The sequence below is a fragment of the Toxotes jaculatrix genome, chromosome 15, assembly GCF_017976425.1.
Source record: "Toxotes jaculatrix isolate fToxJac2 chromosome 15, fToxJac2.pri, whole genome shotgun sequence".
Lineage (NCBI taxonomy): Eukaryota > Metazoa > Chordata > Actinopteri > Toxotidae > Toxotes > Toxotes jaculatrix.
The window spans coordinates 12,454,523-12,479,737 of NC_054408.1; the positions used below are offsets into that span (position 1 = coordinate 12,454,523).

A 25,215-nucleotide genomic window follows, 5' to 3' on the forward strand; every position below is an offset into this window, starting at 1 on the left:
AAATTAACATAAGAAAAGAAAACACAACACAGCAGCACAAGGTTGAGCATACACAGAAAAAAATTAAATGTGTATTTATCTGTCTTCTAACGTATGTGTTTTATCCTAGTCATCATATCCTGTGCATGTGCATGTCAAACTTTATAAATTAAGCAGCAGAATTCTAATAACTTAAATGATGAACTTGATAAGAAACTGTTTTAGTGAATTCACTGCAAATAGCAGAAATGAGCATCCATCATGCTCACCTTGGAGTACTTTTTAAAATCCTAGAGTGACGCAGCTTGTGAGAGAACAGAAAAACACTCCTCTTCCCTGCTATCATCACATTTTCAAGTCATCGCTGTTTTCTTTCCTGTTCTCTCTGCGTTCTCTTGTGCCAGCTGCCAAATATCATGCGAGCATTGTGGCTCGCTCTGCAAATGGGCTGTCATGTCTGAATAACATTAACGTCAGAGTCACCTGTGTCTTAATATTAGAGCCATAACTTTAGTAGCTATATCAAGCCAGCAATGTTACATACTGCATGTTTGAAAGGGGCTTTAAAAAAAAGGTATGAGAGCAAAGGTCTTGCTGTGTATATAGATATAAATTTGCTTAACAAATGCATGGCTTGAAAAGCCCACTCCTTGTATTTCCTAAGCAACTTCCTTAAGCCCTAGTTACATATTCATATTGTGCACCATCTCCATTTAAATGTCTTCTGTTCTGTTGACAATTCAGCGAGGTTCCAATCTCCACTCTAGTCTTGAAAGGCCTCAGGGGTTTTGAATGAGGGGAACTGCACTTAAAGAATAATACCTTCCATTACCAGAGCACTCACCAGTTAATTCCACTGTGCATCGGAGGAAAGCCTTAGAGGACAGAGCTTTCAGCTCTGCTAAGACCACTGCATACAAACTATACTTGCACACTGTAAAATCTTCATACTAATACAAAGCTTCCTCTTTGGTTTATCTAATAAAAAAGGCCAGAGCAATGTTTTGCATCTATGAGGAAACATCTCTCTCTGTCCTATTTAACTAGGCTAGATCAGGTTGACTGCCTGAGGGTGTCACAGACAGTGTTCTCTCCTGAAACCCTGACAAGGTATTTTTAAACACGAAATGGCTCCTTTGAGAATACTGTGTGGCTATGAGCACTTTAGTAGTAACAGGTCTTAAAGCTGTCTTACAATGCTAACAGGGAGGAAAGGTTGTTAAAGCTCATCTTGTATTGTTAAGTGCTACAACTACAACTGACAACCAAAACCATCTGTACATAAAATAGCATGTTCTGACATACAGTGGTGATTCAAGACAGAAAAAGACAGCATTTGTGAGGTAGGAACTACGTCTTTTGTGTTTTGTTAAATGCTGGTTCCTGCTGAAGCTAGGTGGACAGCTGGGAGCCGAGATGGCGTGCTGCTACGGTGTTGGTGCGGTGCAGTTGTTCTCAGTACAGTGAATTTGACAGGGTCATTTTGCTCTCTGTGGAGTGCCCGGTAATTTGCCAGATGCAGCAATTATTGGTATCTATGGAAACCACGCGTGGTCCCTTTTCTGTTTTTAGCTTGTCTTTGTGCAGAGGAAAAGCTGCTGGGGGAAGGAGGAAATGGTGGTATTTAGGGTGAGGACAAAGTGGTGCTTTGATTGCATGTTTATGAGAGGGAGGTAAAGTGGGAGGAAAGGTAGAGAATGGGGAGGTATGTGCAGTGTCTGAACAGATTTATAGATTTACTGTTAGCGGAGGCACTTAAGAGAGAAAGTCACTCACTCTGCCTCTTTGCTTTGTGTAATCTGAGTCAGCTTCGTCCAGGGGTTGTAGGCTGAATCAATGCTGTACAGTCGCATGTGCATGGCGAGCACATGGAACAGCTGATCTGAAAGAGGGAAGGGGAAAAAAAAAAAACATCATTGTTATGTCCCCAACAAGCTCTGACAGGAACAAAACCAGCGAGTCTCTGTTTATCTCAGTGCCCATTGTCACACCACAACAGCAACCGGTATAGATCAAATGATGAAAGCAGTTTACTTGAACTGACTGCAGGGCTAATGGTTTGGCTCAGATAAAACCAGGCCAAGCCAGATGGATACATGGCAGCGCTTGATAGCCTCGAGCAAGTATTTGGTCAGGTCACACCTGTTCATTGTGAAACTAATGGAACATGAAGAGAGACCCCCTGTGCACACACAATCGCTCCTGTACCCACTAAATTTTAATAGCAGGACATTTCAAAGCCTCCAAAGTTGTTGTCTAGAGCAAACCTGTTACAAATACCAAAACTCATGACATGACATCTAAACCTAATTTGTGTAAATATTGGCCTACTCATTTTAGATGATGCAGAAAAAAATGTCCTTGTCTTTCCTATTAGTCCAGAGTTAAATTAACCTACTTTTACTAACTGTGAACTCAATCCAAGTCCTCTTAAAGCCAGAAATTAAAACTGCATAAGAGCAATAGATTTAAATCACATAGGAACCATATTTGAAACCAGTGCCACTAAACCAATCAGTTCCATGTAGTCTCATCTTTAGGTGAATGCCACAATCTTCTGTATAACCTAAACCTTTTCCAATGAGCAACGCTAATCCTATTTCATTTTGTTTTACAGGGTATTATGGTACTATAATGCAGCAAAGTGCTTCCAAAAACCAGCTCTGCAATTTGACTTGTGTGTGAACTATCAATGCTTAGAGCAACACTGCCCTCCACAGGTTAACACAGACAGAGCATTAAGAAAGCAAAGTGTCTGTGCCAGTTGGTTGCATCCCATTTGTCTCCACTGCAGCTTGTTTCTTCACTTCCCTCACTACCCCTCACCTCTTACAAGGTATTAACTTGGGAAAGGCAAGGCAAGAGAGGGAGAAAGGTACATGAGAAATAAGAGAGAGGTGAATAAAATCTGGGCTGTAATTTCCTGCTACTGTCATAAAAGCCCAAAATGTATACAAGATGGAATAGACTGATTACAAGCTCCAGGTCTGATCGCAGTTGTTTGCCATGTCAAGTCAATTTAAAATGAAACAGCCTGTTTTCTTTAGTGCTGATAAAAGTACTTCGCTTCAGGAGTATCTCGTATGATGAAAATACTCCCTAAGGCGTTACGGTCAGTCTGCTCTGACAAAACTGCTACAAATCTAACAATAAAACATGTTATTCTGATTCTTACTCTACTGAGACAACCGTAAGACACTGGGACACAAAAGAGGAGAAAATGAAAGACAAGAAGAAGCATTTCCAGGGTAATGGGATGTGTCCACGGAAGTTTAACTGTCCACAACTATGAGATGAGTCAACACCACGGACCTTAACAACAAATGGGCCTCAAGGTCCTTTAATTGTTTCTGAAAGTCAAGACTTCCAACGACTCTTTATCTGGTCTTATCCACCTGACTGCATGGAGGCCGATCTCTGGTTTAATATATTAATCGGTTTATTCTGTTTTCCAAGTCACAACTAATATTTACTACAATTTCTATATTACCAACATCTTCAATCAGTTGACATACATTTTGGTCCTGAAAAATAGGCCTTTTTCACAGCAGCAAGGTTTTTACAACCACTTTGCTGTGTACTCACTTTTCATAGCAGATATTTGACAATTACATGTGTCCTCTTGGTGCATATGATAAGACAGTGGTCCACGTGTAAAATCCCACCAGACACACAAACTGTCAACAATCACCAAGTACTGCAAGTCTGCAGAACTGAGGTCAACGTGATTTGCCTTTAAATTCTCCGTACAGTAGCAGCTAACAGTCTCCAAAATTAATTCAAAAATCTGCAGTTAAATAAACCAAGGACATGCTATTTAGAGTCTGGGCTCTCCAGGGCTGTTTTAGTCCATTACAAGGAAACTGCAGGCAGCTTGCCTACGTGGTCCATCGTATCCTCATCAGTTGAACAGAAGAAGTGCCTACTGGGAAACAGGCTTAGGAACCCCATGGGCTCTCACAGTTAGCTCACGTCTGCCGTTTTCCTTCAGATCCATTTCCGTAAGAAGAACGAACACTAATGTACTGCAACTGAGTAAATTTGGCTGTCAGCACAGCTACATGGTTAATGTAGCTCAAAAATGGCAACCCTCCAGTGTGAAATCTCTTTTCAGCCACTCAAGGATGACAGGCCATTTCACTGCAGCAGCCACGTCTTTGAGAGAATAATTAAACAAATAGAAAATGGGATGGAGTCTGAACAAGAAACTTCACTCTGACATTTTCTTATATACTTTCAATTCCAATATCCAGTCTGTCATCCACAAATATTTTAACAAGTGACAAAAACTGTAGCTTTTGATCAGTAATCAATATAATAAATGTTTGTAGACGCACGCCCTTGTCACTTGTGGCACAATCAACTAAAACAGCACTTGACCCTCTACATTTGCCACTTCATTTACCCTGATTGCTCCCAACAGCTCACCTGCGACGCCATCTATCTTTGCCTGCCATTGCTAATCACCCCTTAGCTTTTCCCCCCCTTTTTTTCTTCTAATGGTTCATTGCTGTAACATGGAACAAATGGGATTGATCACAAGTCAGACACCTTACTACAGCCACCTGCATTAACACACATTATGTCAGTGAAAACCCACAGACAATGCATGGTTAGAAATGGGTCAGCTTTTATTTTGTACCTAACTTTTGGTCTACTGAATGTCTTTCTATTGCAAATGAATGACGCTACTGGCTGCTGTTCATTCTTATGTAGCATGTTCTGCAAGGAGTTTTGACTAAAGTATGTAAAAACTGAATACAGGATGCATAAAATGTTACCTCATTTTTTAATTTGTATCTAAAAATTCTTAAAAAAATCTTATTTAATGATCCCATAGGTGGCGTTATATTAGGCCATAAGAATACCAAATGTGTATGTGAAATATGTAATATCAGACTCAACATATTCCATATTCGAAGACTTAGATATAGGATTTAAAAAAGATGAGGAGTTCGGGGAGTAGACACTTACTGAGACATGAGCGTTTGGCAGCAGCACTGGCTCCTCCAGAACACAAGTTTCCACCCCGATGCACAAGCTCCAACTCCAGGTTGGTCCTGAGGAGACAGAGCCAGAGCATTAATGCATATCAGGTACACATATGAAAACACACACTACACACATACAGATACCAACCCTACCAGTGTCTAATACAACCCTTTAAAGAAAAGCTACTCCCAAAAGTGATCATTTCCACTGACCCTGCACAGCAGGCTATGCAAAAGAGATTTTCACTCTTGTTTTCACAAGAGGCAAAACATCCCAGTGTTATATATATGGCACATTTTATTACCACTAAAGTAAATAAAATTTGCATTAAAACTCGAGATCAAACACTAGAACCCACATTCAGCCCAGGCACAGAGTTTCAACAGTAGAATTAAATGAAGATTTTTATGGTTAGAGTCACTGTTTTGTTTGACTGAGCTGATATTCAAACTTTCCATCCCCTATTAACCTCACTTCAATTTAGTTATATTAAATTTCTGGACTAGCCAATGGACAAGTGGGTAACAATTACCCAACAGATCATCAAGGTTTATAAAGCTATCCTGCATCCTGTATTTTCTTCATCTGTAGTTTCAGTCATAATTTGCTGTTTGTATACTATGCTCTTAATGTTGATGACCAAAAATATAAATTTAGGTCAAATACTGCTCATCAAACCACAGATGCAACACCCTTTCACGTTCCACCATGCGGCAGGTCAGGTCTCACAAGTGTACTGAATGGAAGATCCACCTCTGGCTTATTCAATAGTGCAGAGTAATACCATCACTCACATCATTGTCATAGCAATTTTAAACTCTGGCTCCACCAGGATGAACAAGAAGCACTGGCTTGTCATTGGCTAAAATCATACAGCATTAGGTGACATTCAGTATATCTCACGTTATACCTGCACATTAATGTACCGTGAATGTGAGAAAAGAGCAAGTAGGGAGCAGTCACTAAATTAAATGAACAGGTCTACCCAAGTGTACAACACTGGTATGCACTAGGATTTTTTTTGAAAAATGCTTATTCAGCAACATTTCAGCCATTTCAGCTAAATTTATGAGGCCTGAGCTAGGGGTAAAAAGTAGCCATGGTATTTATTTTATACAAATGTTTATTCATATGTTTAAAAATCTTACTGTTATCATAATGCATGTCTAGTGGTGGAGCACCTTCATTGTACCACAACTGCTACTTTTGTACTCGGCGAGGGTCTGAGGATAGAATGTGTGATATTGGGCTGAATAAATATAATTCACTTGATTTGTTGTCTCTGAAGGCAAGCCAGCACTCAGTTTCTTTGTCATGTATTACAGATTGCATGGGATGAGACCCTGATACAAAAATCCTAACTTTTGGGTGCAGTACTCCAGAGTATGCCTCTGGGAGAGACGAAGTGTGGGTACTGGTATAAATGGCTGAGTATCATCATATTCAGCTTTTGGTTACGTAGCTTGCCTCTTTTACCAGTTTGATTAGGAAGATGAAAGATGGTGCCTAGTCAAGCCATTTGCCATTCAATGTGCAATGTGTGTTTTGCAGCAGCAATTCCGTATCAAATAAATGACAGCTTTCCAAGACTGATTTTGCACAAGCTGGACCATTAGCATAAAAGCTGTTCCAACCACAGTTCACGCATAATCCCCAGTGTGCATTTCCCATGCATATCCAAACACATTTTACTTCTGAATTTTAATTCACCAGTACCTAAACAGTGAAATAAAATAAAATAAAACCTTTAACAAAGTACATAGATGATGAAAACAGATAGGAATTACTAAAATAAGACTGATTTTGGCCTGTTTTCATCCGACCACTGGCCATTTCTTTCTATGGACCGGGAAGGTGGGGGCAAATCCTTGGGTTTCCTGGGAGAAAAAGCAATTTCACATAGATAATGCAGCCACGGTGAAGCTCCATCTGGCTTTTGCTGATAAGAGCGCCCCTGTGACAGAGGAATTTTCCACTCCTCAGGCAATTTGCGCTGTTCATTGAACTTCAGAGAGCCAACAGGCACCCAGACGTACTCAGGGGATCTTTCTGTTCAGGGTGGAGGGCTGAGGGAACCACAGCGCTGGGTGGGCAAAAGGTCTGGATGGTTCAGCTCTAGGAAGGGCACAGTTTTTGGAATGGGAGTGGTGAGGAGTTAGGAGACCCCAAGGTGAGCTGTGGGCCATTCATTTCTCTTACCTGTGACCAATCTGTTGAGGTTATACAAATACCTGAGAAAGGGACCATGTAATTTCTTTTTCCCCAAGATTATATTTTGGTATACTCGCCAAAGGATGGGTGGAGGGGGACATCCAATCAAGATCCCTGGCCAAAATTGAACTAGAACAACGCAGTTGCATCGTATGTGCCTTAGATGGCTGGTTCACCCAAAGATGACCAGAGACAAATGTAAAGGAACATGTGTGAATGAGACATCAGCAGGACTCCAACTGAGACTAAGCAAGCTTAAGAAAGACCACCTGAAAGACCAGTGGTCCTAAAATTTAGTCACAGAAGGTGTAACAAATCCATACTCAGCCAGATCTAATAAGTGATGATGCAGCAAGACCTAGCATGACTCTACTGTGGCTTTATAGAGACAAAGAGGCTAATGCTGCTTTAAAAAAGCACTGTTGTTGCTACACTTGCACAGCCAATACAACAGCTTAATGAGAAATATGAAGAAAACAAATCAAACACCTTCACAGCTCTCTGAACAACTTAGAAAAAAATGCAAAGTAATCCATATACTTGGTACAAGTACTATGCAACAACAGCAGTATTGAATTTCTGTTCCAGTTCAAGGATCTTTTCAGGAGTAAAAACCTTACAAAGTAAGACTCTAACACTGAGGAGAGGACACTACTGTCTTTTTTTGCATTGATGATCACGGTTATTCAAGATGAGGAGCTGGCCTTAAAAGTCAAGTGGAAGAGCAAGTTGGCATTTATTCCACTGGTCTCAACAGTCAGTGGTGTGTGCATGTGTGTAAAACTGTGTGCGGTGGTGAGGAGAGAGGACCTCCAAGTTTGAGTGCTGCAGACATAGAGGTCAGCAGCCACACAGAATCACTTGGAGATAACCCAGTACGACTCAGACACACGCACAACAACTTGTCAAGATCATAGAAAAAGGAACAGGAAAGCAAAAGGAGTACATCAGATTATTAAACTAGGTGCAAGAACATTCTTGTTTAATGCCACTTATTTGCCACATTTAAGGATTAATATTCGGTCTGCTCAAGCTGCCTTGTGGGCTGGACTAGAAGGACACTAAATCATATGTATAAACATTTGTTTTATCCACCAATCTATCCATTTCCAGCCATTTATCCAAGGTTAGATCATGCCAGCAGTAAGCTAAAACGGGGAATGCAAAATGCTATGTCCTTCAGCTCCTCCTGTGGGATCCTGGGAAAATCCAAAACCAATTGTGATATAATATCCCTCCTACACACTCTGGGTTTGTTCCACAATCACCTCCCAGTTGGACGTGCCTAAAACACCTTCACATACAGTGTCCAAGAGGAATCTGAGCAGATGCCCAGCCAACATAAACTATCTCCATTTAACGCATAGTAGCTGCAGTGCCCCTCTGAGTACTTTACCCTTACACTGAGCTAAGACACCCTGTGAGCGAACGGAAATCAATGTCATCAATGTGTCAACCTGACCTGCTTCATGATGTGAAAGTTACTACCCACAGTTCATGATCATAGGTGAAGGCAAGAATGTAGATCAACTGAAAAATCAAGAGCCTTCCCGTATATTACCCTGCCATGCAGTAACGTTTCTCAGGAAACCACAGCAGTGTGATAGTGGAGCACACCCTCCAGGCAACCACCAATTCGGACCAATTTACTTTGAGATACCAAACTAGAAGCCGCTGCCCGGTCAAGACAACTCCCAGGGTCACACTGACAGCACCACGAAGATGAAGTGGAGATTCTCAATTTATCAGCCACAACTACCTTTTCCCTGATCTTTAGAAAGAAATCTTTAGAAATGACAAAAATGGAGATTGCACAGCATACAACCACAACCCCCAAAATAAAGGCTTGTAAATTAAATACAGTGTAGATTCTACACTGTAGAATTTACATAGGCACCACGAAGAAGGGTCCTATCTAATCACAGTGTGACTCTGCTCTTACCTTGCCACGGAGTACATGAAGAGGAAATCGTTGTCAGGGGAGCCAGGGGTCTTGCCGTAGTCCATGTATTTCTTCTGGGTGGTGTTCTTGATGTCTTTGATAACCAAATCCATTTCTTTACTTAAGTTAGACTCCGTCTTTAAAAAATGAAGAACAAAATTAAGTCAAAATTCTTCAGGAACTTTGAGAAGCGTCCCTAAGCTAAGAAATCCGAATTTTTCAGTCAAATCAACAACTCCTGAAACCCGCACAAGATGCAAAATGAGAGGAGACTGCAGTTATATCCACAGCCATGTACATTCCTGACTTTCAAATCAAAAGAGGGATTTTACAAACACCTGAAGGGTATGTAAGAATCAAGATGTACTGTAATGCTTCAAAGAAAGGACGATTCCAATACATGCTCTGAGCAATACAGGTGAGCTCATGATTTTTCAGGCCTTCTGGCCAAACCAGTACTTATGCAAGGCATTCTGCAATGTTTTAGATTTTTCAGTGTGTTTTGAGGTTGTAGTTTTAGTCATTTCCAAGCAGTATGAAAACTTATTCAGAACTGAAACTTTCTTGGTTAGTTGGTAATCGATTTTGGCAGTGATATTATAGCTGCATGGAATTGGTATGGTATATATTATTCTGGTGGATTATGTAAATCATGTTATACTAAAACATGATGTGAACAATAAGTATTAGACTGATCAAGCATATAAAATGAATTGTAACAATGTGGATAAAACGTGAAAAAAACCCAATGGTGCTTTTTTTGTTTTTTTTACTTTCTAACAGTCTTAGTGGCAGCACAATACGTACAGCGTTGTAATTATTTGACTTGGACAATTCTGTCATTTGCAGCCAAAAAAACTGAATAAAGCACAGTGCTTTATAACACAGTGTATCACAAGAACTATAGATTGCAAAAGAAAGAAAAAAAGAAGAAGAAAAAAGAAAATGACATCTATCCATATATGTCATGAACAGAAACAGAATTGTACTGCTGGATCTGGTAAACACTGACACTTCAAGGATGGCAGGTGCTTGATGAAGCAGGAGCTTGTTTCTGAATTCCAGAGAGAATTAACCAGCCTGTTTCCATCTCCATCAACAGTCAACACCCCCCCACGATTTGGCATAAGCTGATTGTTTATACTAATTATAATCACTGTCTAGAATAGGGGTACCACCAGCCAGTAATGAGCTGACTGCGTTTAAAGCACAGCTGTGTAAAACATGCAGGATGCTTTTAGCGGGAAACGCCTGGCTTTAATGTAAAACTTACAGGGAAAAGGCCAAGTTTCTCCTGAAGATCTTCTACCTCCTTTACAAGCACACACGTCTTCTTGTTTGTGGGTGCGTGCCAGGCACCAGCCTCCGTGCCCCGCCCAGGGCGACAGGGAAGGACACTATTGGCAAACTGTCGACAGAGTGGGCACGTAAATTCACCCTTGTCAACAGAGAAACCTTGGAGGACCTGGTCATTCTGAAAAAAGGAAAACATACAAGTTAAATTTGACCTGTGCAATCTTAACGCAAAACTTGAAAGAGGCAACTGATACTAGGCTTTTTAAAGGTAAATGTATAAAGTTAATATTAAAGACTGCACAGTTTCTGAAAATGTGACCCAAGATTTTTAGTGCATACTTCACCTACATTATAGTTTCATACATTTTCTTTCATTCATCCGTTAGTGTAAGAAACCTACTTACTTACTCCCATTTAAGTAGCTGTAATTAGAAAATGTTGGGTCTATTCACTTAACTAAAAACCAAAAAGATTAATCAACCATTGACGAAAATGACAGGGATTGAATTTTCTGTCATCTGACTTTACAAGGTCCAAGCTTTCACTTACCCTCAGAGACTCCATGTATGACTTGTGGCAATCTATATGCAAAGTGTGTCCACAGGTCTGGACGTAGACACCCCCATCCCAACCTATTGACACAGACTGCAGACAAGAACTCTGCAGAATCCAAAAGAGAAAAATCACATCAATTAGAGTATGCAAATAGCATTCAACCTCCTGGACCTTTTGCTTATTGTGTGGTGCTGAAGATTCAATAGATTTTTTAAATGTTTGAATTAAACTACACTAAACACCATATAACAGAGTGAAAATAAATCAGCCCTGCTGTGTTTTATGAGGTATTTAAAAGGCAATATCTTTTCACTAAAATGTAGACTAAATAAACAGCACTATATCTGGTTATATCTGAGCCAGCTAGTGTGATTGTTGGTTAAGAGTGGTTGGCATAAGTAATTCTAGTTGTGTCTCAAAAGTGGCTATACGTGACAACCATTAGCTGGGCTACAGCTACGACTACCACAGGTGTTTAAGACATGTATTCACTTACAAGGACCATCAAACATCCTACAGTTTATTACAGTTCAGCAGATTTCAAAGCTTACTTTGCTGACATGCATGTAAACCCAGTGTCAAGAAATTCATAGACAGGATGAGAACCCTATAATTTGAGCTGCTGAAGCTGTCATTTTTACACACACACAAATCCATAGCCCTAATAGTGCTCTAAGCACTTTCTGCCTTTTTTTCCCTCTGCTGTAAAGCTTTTAATATTTTCTGTGATACACCCACATCTTTGAAGAACCGCTGCATGAGCGTGAGCCTGACATCATGAGCCACTCCACACGTGTCTGCGGGGTAGATATGCTCTTCATCACTCGTCGGTAGCTTCTTAGCCTCTTTATTTTTGCAGCGATGCCCCAGCACTGAAAGACAGTCACAGAAGTCAGTGATGAATGATGATGAATCTAACTTATTCAGCATTTAGATAAAAAGGTCAAGGATTATGATTGTGGTCAGAGTTCACACAGTATTAGGGCAGTTGAGGTTTTTTTTTTTGCTGATCCAATTAAAAAAAAAAAAACTAGAAATCTAAGGAAAAAGCAAATACTACCCACTATCAAATTTCATTTCTTGCCCCACACCAGCCAAAACCCAAAGATGTTCACTTTACAATGACATAAAACACAGAAAAGCAACACATTTTACTAAAGCAGGAGCTGTGCTGCTGAATAATGGTTTCTGGAGACCAGAAAGCACAATATAATTGTATTCAATAATGAACCTGCTGTTGGTCACTGGTGGAAAATTTTACAAGATGTTTTTTGACATTGAGGTCAGAGCCTTCTGAACTGTCTAACAATGTCACCAATTATCAATCAAAAATGCCATTTATTGGGATGGAAGTGAATGATCCTCCACAAGTGAGCAGGGATCAGCATGAATGATAAATGAGCCAATTAAAACAACAGTTAACCTGCCTATTAAATATCTGACTCCCGATAAGGTGGATTAAAGGTGCAATAAATAACAAGACTGGCAATAGAGAAACAGAGTGTGATGTCTGAGAGGGATGCTTCCTGTTAATCTGAGCCTGTCAGGTTTTTTTTGTTTTTGTTTTTTTTTAAATTGTACAACAAAATCAAGACTGTGAAGTTGGAAGAGGAGGATGCTGGGAAGTGCAGTACCTGAGGATGCCTGGAGGAGAACTACTAGACCAGTGGGGCGGTCCTCAGTGGAAGGTCCACTCTGGCCACAGATCACACAGTCATAAAGAACCTCAGACTCCATCACTTCAGAGGCTCCTAGATCCATGGCTGCCTCAGTGTCAGGGGATTCTGTCACCAGAAAAAAAAAAAGAAGAAAAACCTTAAATCTAAGTTTACAAAAGCTGTTTATGGTATTAAACACATTTTTGTGTTTAATACCATAAACACAAAAATGTAACGATGGGATACACTGCAAAAGCTAAAGCCAATATTCACTAAAAGCAATTTTGAAAAAGTGAGAAGTTTTCATTTGGGTTCAATGATCAGTCAGCGTTACAGTCACCTGGGGGTGGAATAAAAACTACCAAGAAACAAAAACACTTAGAGGTAATGTGGTCTGAAAGACTTTCCTTTGGGTAGGATAGTAACAATCATGAAGGGACTGGCTGAAAGCCATGCCACCATTCAGGCGACAAATACCATTCTCAGATACACTACTCCTTTTTAATTTACACTGACACTACTCCTTTTTAATTTACATTACAGTAACACAGAACATACTATGATCTTTTGGTATTTTCCAGACTTCCTACGCATTGCCTCCAAACAACAGTTATGGGAAGAAGAATAGGGGTAGAGAGCCACAATGGTACTTGAGCAATGAAGCATGTGCTGTCCATATATCAATACTGAGAACATAAGTAAATTCACTCTCTGCTACCCCTCTTTGCGTGACTGGCACAACACAAGAAATTAATTACTGATGTGAAATTAGTTTTAAATGTTAAGAACTGTGTTCAATTTGAGTAGTAAGCATTGTGTAGAAATGTCAAGCTGTGTTGGAAATTGATTTATTGCTTTTTGGAAGAATATGTTCTCAGGAGAGGTCACTGTGTTCCTGGGGAAATGAAAGCTGTTTGCATTAGATGTCAACACTACAGCTTTAGCCCCAGGCCATCCCAGTACACTGAGCCACCAATGTTTGTGCATGCACACACACACACACACACACATACAAAAAAAGGGTAAGACAGGAAGGACACAAACTGCTGGTGTGCTGCTGCTTTATGCTTCCTATAGCAAAAAATTGTGATTCCTTTTTTTTGGTATTATTTATATACTTTTAAGCTTTATAATTGCAAGTTTTCAACTGTTCGCTTGTTCTCAGGGAATAATTACAGACTATGGGCCTGCAGTCTCAGAGAAATAAACCAAAACTATTTCCACGACTAATTCTTGACTACTTAATATCTCTAAGTTTTATGATAACAACGTAGGTATTAATAAATAACAAAAACAGATTACTGCTCTGCCTCTCTAAGATTAAGCCCCTCGTCTAAGCTTTATATTTTCCAGCAGCCACACTAGTGCCCTGTGGAGACACAAAATGTGCAAAGATAAACTTAAAACATAGGTTCCTACTATCCTAAATATAATTCCAAGGTCTTTGAGTGACCATTAATTTATTCAAGGCCAACCTCAAAGCCAAACAGCAAGCCCAGCTGCCTTAAATGTAGTATGTCATGAAATCATATGACCAAAGGTATCAGATCTTTGTGCAGGAGAATGGTGGACTCGAGGAGAAATACCTTAATCATGTTTCAGTTGTGAAGAAAATAATGGCAGGCGCTATTTTGCAGGCAAATTCATAGATATCTACAATTCTATGCATTATGGTCATTTCTCAAATACATTAAAATTTTACTTCAGTACAGGCGATGCAACACCAGCAGCAAGCTTGAAGTACAGCAACTCAAGTTACTAATCGGGGAAAAAGTGGGCAGAAAGAGGTCATAATACAGTCCTAACAGAATGGTCCATCTGATCACAGCAGCCATTATTCATTCACTAACCATGCTGTGTCAGGGTGGGCCCTGGGAGTCCAGCCCACTATTAGTGCTTTGATCCTATGTGCCCTCAGCCAGCAGCCACCCACACTCCCACAGGAGCACTCTCCTCTCAATTTATCCTAACAGGCCTGCACAAACCACAAGACCGGACTCGGTCCACTGTCACCTTGTCCCAGTGTAAAAGAGAAAGCAGTGATAGGTTTATTTCAGCCAACAGTACTTTTCTATCAAGGCTACAGTGGTAAGATGTCCTCCAAACAAATATTATTAATGTGTGTTTTGTGCTTTTATAAAAAGGTCTTGTAGACCTATGTCAGAACAAACCCAGTTTTCATTAGTACATTCTATCAGACCTTCTTGCTGAAGGCATACATTTCCAGAACAGTTTGCTCTCTGCAAACTTTCCTCCTACATTTTTAGTCAGTCCAAAAATGAACACTCACTGCTCAAAAACAATGCATGTTTTCAAGCGTGCTAAATTATTAGGAAATGAGAAGTTTGCACTTGTTCAGCACCTTGACCACACACCTCACTGTGTGCATGTGTTAACTAGAGTCACTAAACAAACAAAACACATTCAGTATTCCTCACTTGCCTGTTTTCCAACATTACTGTAGACTGAATACTGCACTTTGATTTACAAGTATGTCACAGTAAGTATGCCAGGTAAAGGTTGTGTTAGCACATGTGCCGCACAGCTGCTGCTGCTTTTCTGCTTATGCAGAGAGTCCTGCCATGATAGGAGGAAAACTCTTTGCAAACAGAATTGAGGCTGTGGGTCCTGCAAATGATATGTTAGTACTTTAAAGTTGAAAGACCATGAAACTGTGACAACAAGTTGGCAAAAAAAAGGGAAAAAAAAAAAAGAAAACAAGAAAAACATGAGCTGGCCTTTCCTTACCAACATCCATAGCTGTTTCCATAAAACTCTTCTGCCTGGAGGCAAATTCAGCAAGCAGTTTCTGCTGTCTCTCCCTGGCCCTCTGACGTCTGAAAGAAAGAACAACGAGTAAAATACTATTTGATGAATATGCAGCAAGGTGAGCAGCAACCCAGTTTTAAACTTGAATTCAAAACCAAATTATATGAAATGTGTGTATGTAATTATAATATTACAGTCTACTGAAATGACTTTTAAAAATAATCTGAATTCTAGATGCAACTGAGATGGACTCAGTAAGTGAAATCAGGGATTTCATACAAGTTCCTGGCAACCACCTGCTCCAATTAAGACAACTAATAACCCTTCCACTTCACAAATGTATTACAGTGTCCTGGAAATAAGCATGTCTGTTGTGCAGTGCATGTGTCTCCCGATCACCCTCAGCATGTGCAGCAGATTCTTCAATCACTGGATTCTGTTACATAGGTAGCAGGTGTCTGATTTCAACAAAGCTGTGTTGTGAAAGTCGGAAAGTGTGATTACTGAACTAATATGGTGGGTTGAGCCCCACTCTGAGGACTTACAGGGCGAGAGCTGACTGTAAATTAAGTCCCTAATAAGAGGACATAAACAAATGCTGACAGGACCGTCGCAGCTCAATAATTTTCACTGATGGCTTCAGGGGTGCCGACAACCAGCCTGAGGAATGGGCAGCAGCTTCCCACTTCTCACTGCCATTGACCGCGCTGCTGCCTGACTGTTGCCATGGAAACCGCTCCAGTTCATGTGAGTGGGGCTAGATTCTACCTTTACCTTTGTCTGTGGGGTGAAGCCAACCCCAAAAGCAGGCCATTATCAAACGGTTATAGCCCATTCCATCATCATTAGATGAGAGACGTGGGAGACACAGACCAGTGGGTAATTTAAAGTAAAAGGCCAAAACCCACTGAGTTCCACTTGATTTTTGTAAAGTGTGCAGAGTTAATGGCAACGCATATGAATACATAGGTAGGTAGGTAGCAGACGTGATATCTTCAAAAATTGATAAAAAATCTATCTTGAAAATTTAGCTGACAAAAAGGAGTAATCAGCTGCAGCTTTGGCCACATATTAGACATCCAGATTATTTGCATCTTGCCACTCTGCTCATCCAAATTCCTTGTCCTTGTACACATGACTTGCTTTGAGTTGTTGTGACAATTACACTGTAATACTGTTACAATTCTTGCAGGTTTCTAAACATAATTATACAAAAATTATGTCTCCATTATACCTTAAAAAAGTAGAAATGGTGATACAACTCCCTGTCCAAATAGTTGCACGGACAAAATATCAAAGCACAACCACTGCAAATATAATAATGAGCTACATTAATATGCAAAATGGAGCTGTACAAATTTAAATCAACTGCACATTACACTACCTCTCTTCTTTATCCATGGCCTTCTTGTCAGTGGGACTGTTCTTCTTGGGTGGCACTGGAGGACACACCTTTCCACAAATGTCCTGGATGCTACGCTTGATTTGGCAGCTGCGAGTGGCTGCCTTGGTGAGGATCCGCTCAATGGCTGTAATGCCGTCTCCATGAGCGTGGCGGCTCGTGTCCATATCCTCTAGCCAGGATGCCGACAGTGAGTTCTGCTTGGACGACATCTTCTGGTGGAGCTTGATGAGGAGGGACAGCATGCTTTCTCGGATCTCCAGGATCTCTGTCACCAGCTGGGGGGGCGTGCCTGGTGGGACCCAGCGTGTTGAGGAGCTCTTGGGCCTGACAACCTGGGTGGCTTCAGTGCTGCTGCGGTTGATTATCTCCTGGAACTTCCTCCTGCGCTCCGCCACAAGGCTGAACACCTGAGCTTCACGCAGGTTCTAGGAAAGCAATGAAGATATTTATTTATTCATATAAATATTCAATGAACATTTTCATAATGAAACACCTTATAACACCATGAGAACACACATTTATTTTTACATGGGTGATCTAAGGCTGGCAGTGTTAATGCCACAGTCTATGATTTAAGCTACAAGAACCCACTGTAAACACATATGGTGCATAAATACTGTCACACACATAAAAACTCATTTTACAGCACTTGATACTTATCCAGTATCAAGCCCACACCGCATCAACACAATATGCAAACAGAGAGCAAAGAAAAACTTTGTGACCAACATCCCATCAAATTCTACCTTTATCTGGATGCTTTGGCAGACGCTTGTTCAAGCACAAACACCATCTCCTACAATTACATCACTTGTAGTCTCACAGACTTTGATGGATTGGAGAGGTGCTTCATTACCATAGTCAGACAGGGACAATACATATAAAAGTCAAATTAAACGACTATTACAAAATTTCAGCTCACGTCTCACAAATACCTCTGCTGATAGTGCTCAGAACAACCAGATTCCAGAAAATTCTAATCATCCTGATGGTAAAAGCACACAACCAAACTGAACGATTGCCCTGACCTGACCTGACAAAAAGGGCCTGAGCTGCACTGTTAAATAAACATACATCATATAGCCCAGTCAAGGCGACATCAATCATACTGACGTGCGGTTAAAAAGCATTTACCCAAACCTGCATTACACACATAATTAGTTTCAGCAGTCAAGAGGGTGGGGGGGAGGGGGGGGGGGGGGGGGACTGCTGAAGCATGACATTATACACACGCCATAACACACCAAGGCAGCCCTCCTTTGAAGAGCACAAAACAAACACGTGCACAGAAATTCGTTCATAATAAAGATAAAATTGACAAATGTAGTTGATAGTGGCATCTGCCTTTTAAATAGAAATGGGTGCAGACAGCTACCTCTCTCCAATTCCCTGTAAGACGCCTGGAGTTCTGTGGAACGAGTACAGCAAAATGAACAACAATAATAACGATGATATGAAAGAGGAACATGAAGGTACCGAACTAACAAGGTAAGCTGATGATAATAATAATAAATAAAGCCTATGCATGCCAGGGCTGTCTTTCAAGGCTGTGAGCATATCCTGTGTAGACAGCACCTGTAACGTCTGGCAAGTTAACTTACTGATGTATGTATTTTGTGATCAATGTATAAGGTGAAAAAAAACTCAGTTGAATGGAGTACAGGTGGCAAATATGCCATTATTAATTGATAATGAGCCGGTGAGAGACATGCTAAGTTTAATTCAATCTTTTAATAGCTTTTGTGTGTTGGCACCAACACAACAGTGCCTTTTCTATTTAAGTTCACCCCCTAAAAACTGTGGGAAATATGTTTATAAATCTATATTGTTTGCAATGCTGTTGGTACATGTTATTTCGCCACACAGAGCCGTGGATTTAATTGGGCAGAAGCAGCATGTGCCATTTTATGTGCCAAATTATGGGAACCCCGGCAAACTAGCACTGTGCTGGTTCACTGAACGCCAGAGGACAAAAAAAGATACCAAAACAAAACTGACAGCAACACAGGCCTGGGATGCTCTATGCTTATCAAGTGTTTATGGCCAGACAATTTCCCACTAATACAATCTAGCAGATGCACAGCAACATTGCCATTCCTCTGGAGTGTTTTTGAACATCTAATGAATTCAAGTCCAATAATCACTTCCCTCTGAGCCTGGGTCTTCGGAATAAAATATCTGGACTTGAGCACTGAGATGCTATTTTTTCTTCCCCAGCCACTGCCATTTTGCACTGGCAGGAAGCACACAGTTAATAGCAAAATGAGAGCTAGGACAGTCACTACATGTCTCAATTCCAGTTTGTTTTTTTTTTACAGTGCCAATGCACTGTAGTTAATGATACTGTAATTCAGCTCAGCCTTTAGCAGAGCTTCTTTTTACCTGGCCATAAGAGGAAGCTTCAGTGCTGGTGCTGGGAGGGGCCTCTCTCTTCACTTCAGGGGCTGTCTCAGGAACCCGAACCCTCACAAAGTTGATGACATGGTGCAGGTTAGAGAGGAGGTTGGTGCCTGGGAACCAGCTGTCATGGCAGTGCTCCTCTATGCACGGCTCCTGGAAGCACAAGATACACATTTTGTGGGATGCTGGTTTGCAGTCTACACAGCGAGAAGACTGGCCGCAACTCACAACCTCTAAGTCTCACCTCATCCTCCTTGCTGTCTTGAACTTGGTTGTCCAAGCCCAGCTCAATCAGGTACAGCACCATGCACAGCACATGCTCAGACATGTTCTGATGATCCATCCATATCTAGAACATATTGAATGATTAGCTTAACTTAAGAACATGTAAAACTTTCTGCAAGTTAATATTTTTTTTTGCCTTTTTATTTCTACAATGTTTCTCATCAGCACAATAAGGTCTGATCATTTTGTGCTGCACTTTCTGCATTTTGTTAGTCCCGTATTGTACCAATATCTTGTAACATGTCAACAACAATTAACTGCCAAGTCATTTTACTTGTGCACCAATTAAATATGGCCAACTGAAGTGCTTCGGATTTAGCTCAAGGAGTAAATTGAGATGCAAGGGCAGCACTGTATTATCCCATGAGTAGCCTTTGAAAGGCTCACCTTGTAAAGGAGCGTGAATATCACAATGTGCAGTGTCTTGCAGTGCAACAGCTTGATTAGGCCTTTGTAACACGGGTGTAGAGGAGTCCTCTCCTTGTAAGGGGGCCATGGGTTACCGGAGTGAATCCCAGACTGTTTCAAACTAGGTGACATCGTCATCAACAAGGAAAAAGGAAAAAAAACAAACATACAAACACAAAACAGAAAAAGAAGAACAATCAGCAATTACCACGTCCATAATAATACGTACTAGCTTACCTGCAACAGAGGATGAATTTCCACATGAAGTAAAACAATAAGAGAAATGTGTTTGACAAGCTGACACCTCACATTGTTGAGAGTAATTCACTATACAAAAGATTTCAGTCTATGCAACAGAACAGCCGATGAGCAGCACGGTCGCTCACTCTATTAGTGATGATGGGATCATTGTTATATAAAACCAAGGCCGGCTTGACAGGCAATCCATCATATCCAAACACTGTGAATGAGCAACATGAGGCTGGTTTAATACTGTGAAGGTGGCAATGGCAGCTTCAGTGTGTTTCAAGGAGAAATATGGCTCCGTTCCATCTGCTTTTGAAAACCAAACACTGGCAGAGAAAAGGGTATACTGTATGTGAAAGAAGTACAGTTAACTACGTGAGTGATCTATCCACACTTTCAATTACAGATACACCAAAAATCCCATTATAAAAAGCTTATCTTTCCAAGTAGCATTTCAAACACTAAAGCACTCAGTGAGGGACCCTTTGGTATAATTAGCATCCTCACACGCTCCAGTGACCTTAAAGAAAATTAACCCCAAAGTATCTCCTTCACCACCCCCAATGGCACGTTTGTCTAGGAAGACATCTGAACCACAATCAAACAAGAAAGATTTCCTCAGTGCTATTACAATTTAGCCTGAAATATTGATTTTTCTCGACAGCTATCTAATTGGAACCAACTCTGGCACCCGGCAGACCTGACCTTTCTTATCATGTCCCTTCATAAGCAGGTGAGAGAGGGGACTCTACAACACTGAACAGATCATGATGCAGTTTGGCTTTGTCAGGGATAACTGAACATGAATGCTCCAACAAAAGAACAGAATACAGATTTTATATAGAATATAGATTTTAAAATGAAAACCACTTCTCTAAATTAAACAAACAAGCCATTTATTTTGGGGAAATTAAGGCAACAGTGTTGACTTACAATGCTGAGTATCTGTCCATTGCTGACTGGACGTCACGTCGATAGACCGTTCTGAGAACGACCATGATGGGGTCAAACTCCTTTTCCCACACCTCCGCTAATTGAGAAAGGGGAGAGAAATGCTTTGTAACCTCTGGTACAAAGTGACATTGATTCACTTTCCTCCTATTTTCACCTTCTCTATGTAAGTGGTGCAAGGCTGACCCCAAGTGGTCAGATGAACTAATGACAAAGAGCTACTGCTCAAGACTTTTAGCCTATTCAGGCCGAACAATCTTCAATTTTACTCATTTCTACCCAGAAATTAGAATATAAAGCATGTGATCTGAAACACAATACATTACATATAATATAGATATTAGTTTGAAAGTTATATTTATTCTCTCTTTCAGTGGGTTGTGTAAGATATCTTATTATTCAAGTGGACATTGAGCATTTGTTTCTATTATGTGCCATATTATGTCAATAATATCAGCCTAATATGGGTAATGTTCGAAGGACTACTTTAGAGTTAAGATTTTGATCTACTGAAAAACATTATATATGCCAGGAGAAATAAATACATTGCTCTTCTTACTGGAGAATTTAAACTTTTGTACACACGCAATATTTAATTGTCCCTAGGCACAAATGAACATTTGCTGGCCTTCAGTTTTATCAGTAAGTTCTGTTCCCTGCTCACTGCAGTCCTTGTTACTGTTAACACTACAGTCGTCCAGTGGAGGGCAGCAGAAAACCTATCTACCTGTTAACTGAAGGTTCATGCTGTCCCTGGGGTATAAACCATGCTGTGTAGGTGCTGCACACACTCAGCATAGAGGATAAGACTGTTTACTGGCTTCCCACCCCCTAGAAGTTAGACTCAGTCCACTCACTTCAGACCATATGAAAGCTGAATGTTTCTAGGAGTTAACTGTGTTAATTAACTCTCCACCTGGCACTAATAACTATAATATATATATATATATAATAACTATAACTAATATCAACCTTATTTACTTTTTTGTTTCAAAACATGCAGTTTTATGCAAATTCACCATTAACTGCACCAATCACTTCCATGATATTCCCTAGGACACATTTCACTGGTTAACCAGTTACTTGTTTAAATGGTCTGTTATCAAATCATCCTACCTTTAGGCGTGTACATGCCCTGCTGCATAGAGCCTCCAGGCTCAAACACCGGTGCTTTGAAGTCAGCCACAGCAGAGAGCATCTCCTCAAAACTACAAATCCCTGGTACAATGCCACTCTTTGGGTTGGGATTCTCAGGTATCTAAGAAAAAGACTCTTAAGGAAAAAAAAAGACTGTCCTGGAAGACTGAATATAGTGGACATTTAATGTATTTAAGCAGTGAAGGATACGAGGTCTAACAATGCGCTGTGTGTACGGTCATTCATACACAACTGTGAGACCATCTCAGCTCGAAGGATCTCATCGTCTGTCATCCCTGTTAGTGAGAGTACGAGTTAGAGTGAATGTAAGGACAAACTGACAAAGAGTAAATACTATTTGCTAAACTCAGAGTCTAGGTTGTGTTTAAGTAAATATCATGTTAACTGTTTCAGTCACTTAAAGCAAGAATCTGCCTAATCCCTTGATAATACAGTTTCCTGTCTTTGGCAGAAGGGTTATAAACAAAGGCTAGGTCAGTGTCTTTTTAAGGGACCAGCTTGGTGGTTAGCACTGTCATCTGCCTGCAAGAAGCTACCAGCCGGCAGGGGCCTTGGTGTGTGGAGTTTGCATGGGTTTCCTCCAGATGGTCTGGTTTCCTACCACGGTCCTATGACATGCAAGTTAGGTTAACTGGTGACTTTAAATTGCCCAGGAGTGTGAATGTGAGAATGAATGGCTGTTTGTCTCTGTGTGTCAGCCCTGTGATTGACAGTTGACCAGTCTGGAATGTACCCCGCCCCTTGCCTAATGTCAGCTGGGATCGACTATAAGTTTGACTGGAAACTCAGATCACCCACAGTATCTACCAGCTGTTTAAGTTTAAACAACACTGCAACATCTCCAACTGATCCAGCAACAAGTCAGGAAGTGATCTCCCAGCCTCTACTTGTGTAAAGTTGCCTAGACAAGGGCAAAACAATGGCAATGCACAATGTCATATTTAGCAAATACATTATGGAAGTGTGTTTACTAAAGAGCCACTTTGGGTAAACTGCACACATCCTTTATTGTTTTACTTACCCAAATGTATGCGAAGGCTTGTCAGTATGACCAGGAAGGTCAGGGCTCCTTCAAGCATCGGCCTCTCCTGCTCAGAGTCTAACACAGCATTCTGATGCTGAGATGCCATGGTCAACAGGTCAACCACTTTAAACCTGTTGGGCAGAAAACATATAAAATGTGTGTGCTGCCACTCTTTGTTGTGTAAATGAAGGTGCATTATGCAGTAAGAAGAAAATGTGTATGACAAAGTGTACCTCTCAAAAACACTTGAGATAAAGTAGTCAGGATCTAGCCTTGATGCACAAACCTGTAAAACAAGAAGAATGTGGACAAAGGGATTTAAATGATTACAAAAACCTGTTATAAAGAGTGAGCACTGTATGTGATCCAGCAAATTCTAACCTGGAGCAGATAGATGTCTGGGTCAATCATGGAGTTGCAGAAGTGTGACTGCACGTAGGTCATAGCCTGTCCCTTGATCTGCAGGCCATTCCTGACCCACATGTTGCTGTGGATCTCTGACAGGCAGGCCTACAGTCGTACAAAACAAAGCCTTCATTAACGCATGGTTACGGGCATATACAGTTAAATACAAATTGTAATTCTGTTTATTGGCTCATTAGTGTTATACCTGGATTTGGAGTGGATGCACCATGATCTTCATCAGCATCTCTTGGTCAGGCAGGAGGCTGTCCAGGTCCAGGCCTTGGCACTTTACAGCCTGAGAATTTTCAACCAAATAAATTACTTTAAAACACATAAAAACACACATGACTACACTGCAAAGTCATGCCTTAAGAGATGAGAGCCCCTGACATACCTTACTGAGGAACATGGCATAGTAGCGGTGCAGTGGCAGGTGAAATGTCACTTGATTTGGAGCAGGCTATGAGAGACATACAAGTCATGAGAAACAGAGGAGAGCAATGCCTGCTGTTAAGTTCAGCACTTTGTTGTTTCAGTTTACCTCATCAATGAAGCCAATGGCATCAAACCAGATCTGGAGTGTCTCCAAACAGTAGCGTACCACAGTTTTAGTATATTCCTGTGTCTCCTGTTAACAGACAGTTTAATAAGTTAAAAATTCATACAGGGTTATGCAGTGGGTGCATTCAACAGAGGATGCTTGAGATGCATGTTCCAGTAATCAAGACCATCAGAAATGCACACCGAAGCTGTGTGTGTGAGAGCAGTCTTGGTGTAAGAACAGGACTTACTTTGACTTTGCAGTGTGTTAAGAGACCCCACATTGGTTGCGCACAGGCCTCGAGCTCTGCTGCAAATGCTGCATAGTATGTCTGAGACTCAAACTCCACATGTTCGTTCAACTCCCGCTTATTCAGGTTCATACCTGTCACAGCAGGAAATGGTTTAAAAAGTTAGATAGTAAACACGTTAGATGTCTTCTTAATGCTAACATAAACTAAAGCAAAAAAAAAAATCGAACAATGAGCCTTTTGTTTTTTGTTTAATTCAGTGGAGACCTCTTTCCCCCTTAAAATATTTCATGTCAGTGCATGTATTAAAATGTCTGTATGCATGAGCAAATATTAGTAAATTAGCTAATAAATCTCTATACTTATATATCTGTGAAATTTGTCTGATGAAAGGCATGTTATCTCCATCAAGCAGGAGAACTTAATGCAAAAGTAGTGCAGCAGACATGCATACAATGTAATGGTGACACTGTGCACATAACCTCTGCAAGAGGATACTCAAGCCCACTGTGCAAGGGTGAGTGTTATTTTTAGGGTGGTGGCAGAGCACACACGGCAAATGAGCAGCACTATCCACAATTCTAATTCAGTGACAAAGCGTCATAGACCCCACAACTCACTTTTACTATGAGCCATTATTTTTAGTGGAGGACAGATGAAGTCTGCCTTTGTCTTGACTAAGCAAATTGTTAGTATATAAAGTCTAACTGAAAATCTGCACAAGCATGAGCTACAGTTTA

The 25,215-nt window shown here is 40.7% G+C and overlaps 1 protein-coding gene across 3 annotated transcripts in view; it reads right to left on the minus strand.

Moving 5' to 3' along the window:
- ubr3 (ubiquitin protein ligase E3 component n-recognin 3) overlaps nucleotides 1-25,215 on the minus strand; it is a 38,732-nt gene that overhangs the window by 7,737 nt on the left and 5,780 nt on the right. For 2 of the 3 annotated variants that reach the window (XM_041056429.1, XM_041056428.1), the window contains exons 10-32: nucleotides 24,476-24,609; nucleotides 24,226-24,312; nucleotides 24,079-24,144; nucleotides 23,890-23,979; nucleotides 23,661-23,789; nucleotides 23,513-23,565; nucleotides 23,277-23,410; nucleotides 22,445-22,530; nucleotides 22,214-22,355; nucleotides 21,080-21,176; nucleotides 19,880-20,021; nucleotides 19,452-19,556; nucleotides 19,190-19,360; nucleotides 18,183-18,215; nucleotides 16,787-17,232; nucleotides 15,382-15,470; nucleotides 12,610-12,759; nucleotides 11,714-11,847; nucleotides 10,970-11,080; nucleotides 10,398-10,598; nucleotides 9,125-9,261; nucleotides 4,954-5,039; nucleotides 1,756-1,861 (exon numbers count right to left, since the gene is read on the minus strand). In XM_041056429.1, coding sequence (XP_040912363.1) covers nucleotides 1,756-1,861; nucleotides 4,954-5,039; nucleotides 9,125-9,261; nucleotides 10,398-10,598; nucleotides 10,970-11,080; nucleotides 11,714-11,847; nucleotides 12,610-12,759; nucleotides 15,382-15,470; nucleotides 16,787-17,232; nucleotides 18,183-18,215; nucleotides 19,190-19,360; nucleotides 19,452-19,556; nucleotides 19,880-20,021; nucleotides 21,080-21,176; nucleotides 22,214-22,355; nucleotides 22,445-22,530; nucleotides 23,277-23,410; nucleotides 23,513-23,565; nucleotides 23,661-23,789; nucleotides 23,890-23,979; nucleotides 24,079-24,144; nucleotides 24,226-24,312; nucleotides 24,476-24,609 — 2,929 coding nt within the window. The remainder of the gene's footprint in view (nucleotides 1-1,755; nucleotides 1,862-4,953; nucleotides 5,040-9,124; nucleotides 9,262-10,397; nucleotides 10,599-10,969; nucleotides 11,081-11,713; nucleotides 11,848-12,609; nucleotides 12,760-15,381; nucleotides 15,471-16,786; nucleotides 17,233-18,182; nucleotides 18,216-19,189; nucleotides 19,361-19,451; nucleotides 19,557-19,879; nucleotides 20,022-21,079; nucleotides 21,177-22,213; nucleotides 22,356-22,444; nucleotides 22,531-23,276; nucleotides 23,411-23,512; nucleotides 23,566-23,660; nucleotides 23,790-23,889; nucleotides 23,980-24,078; nucleotides 24,145-24,225; nucleotides 24,313-24,475; nucleotides 24,610-25,215) is intronic. The other variant, XM_041056430.1, reaches the window with a different exon arrangement.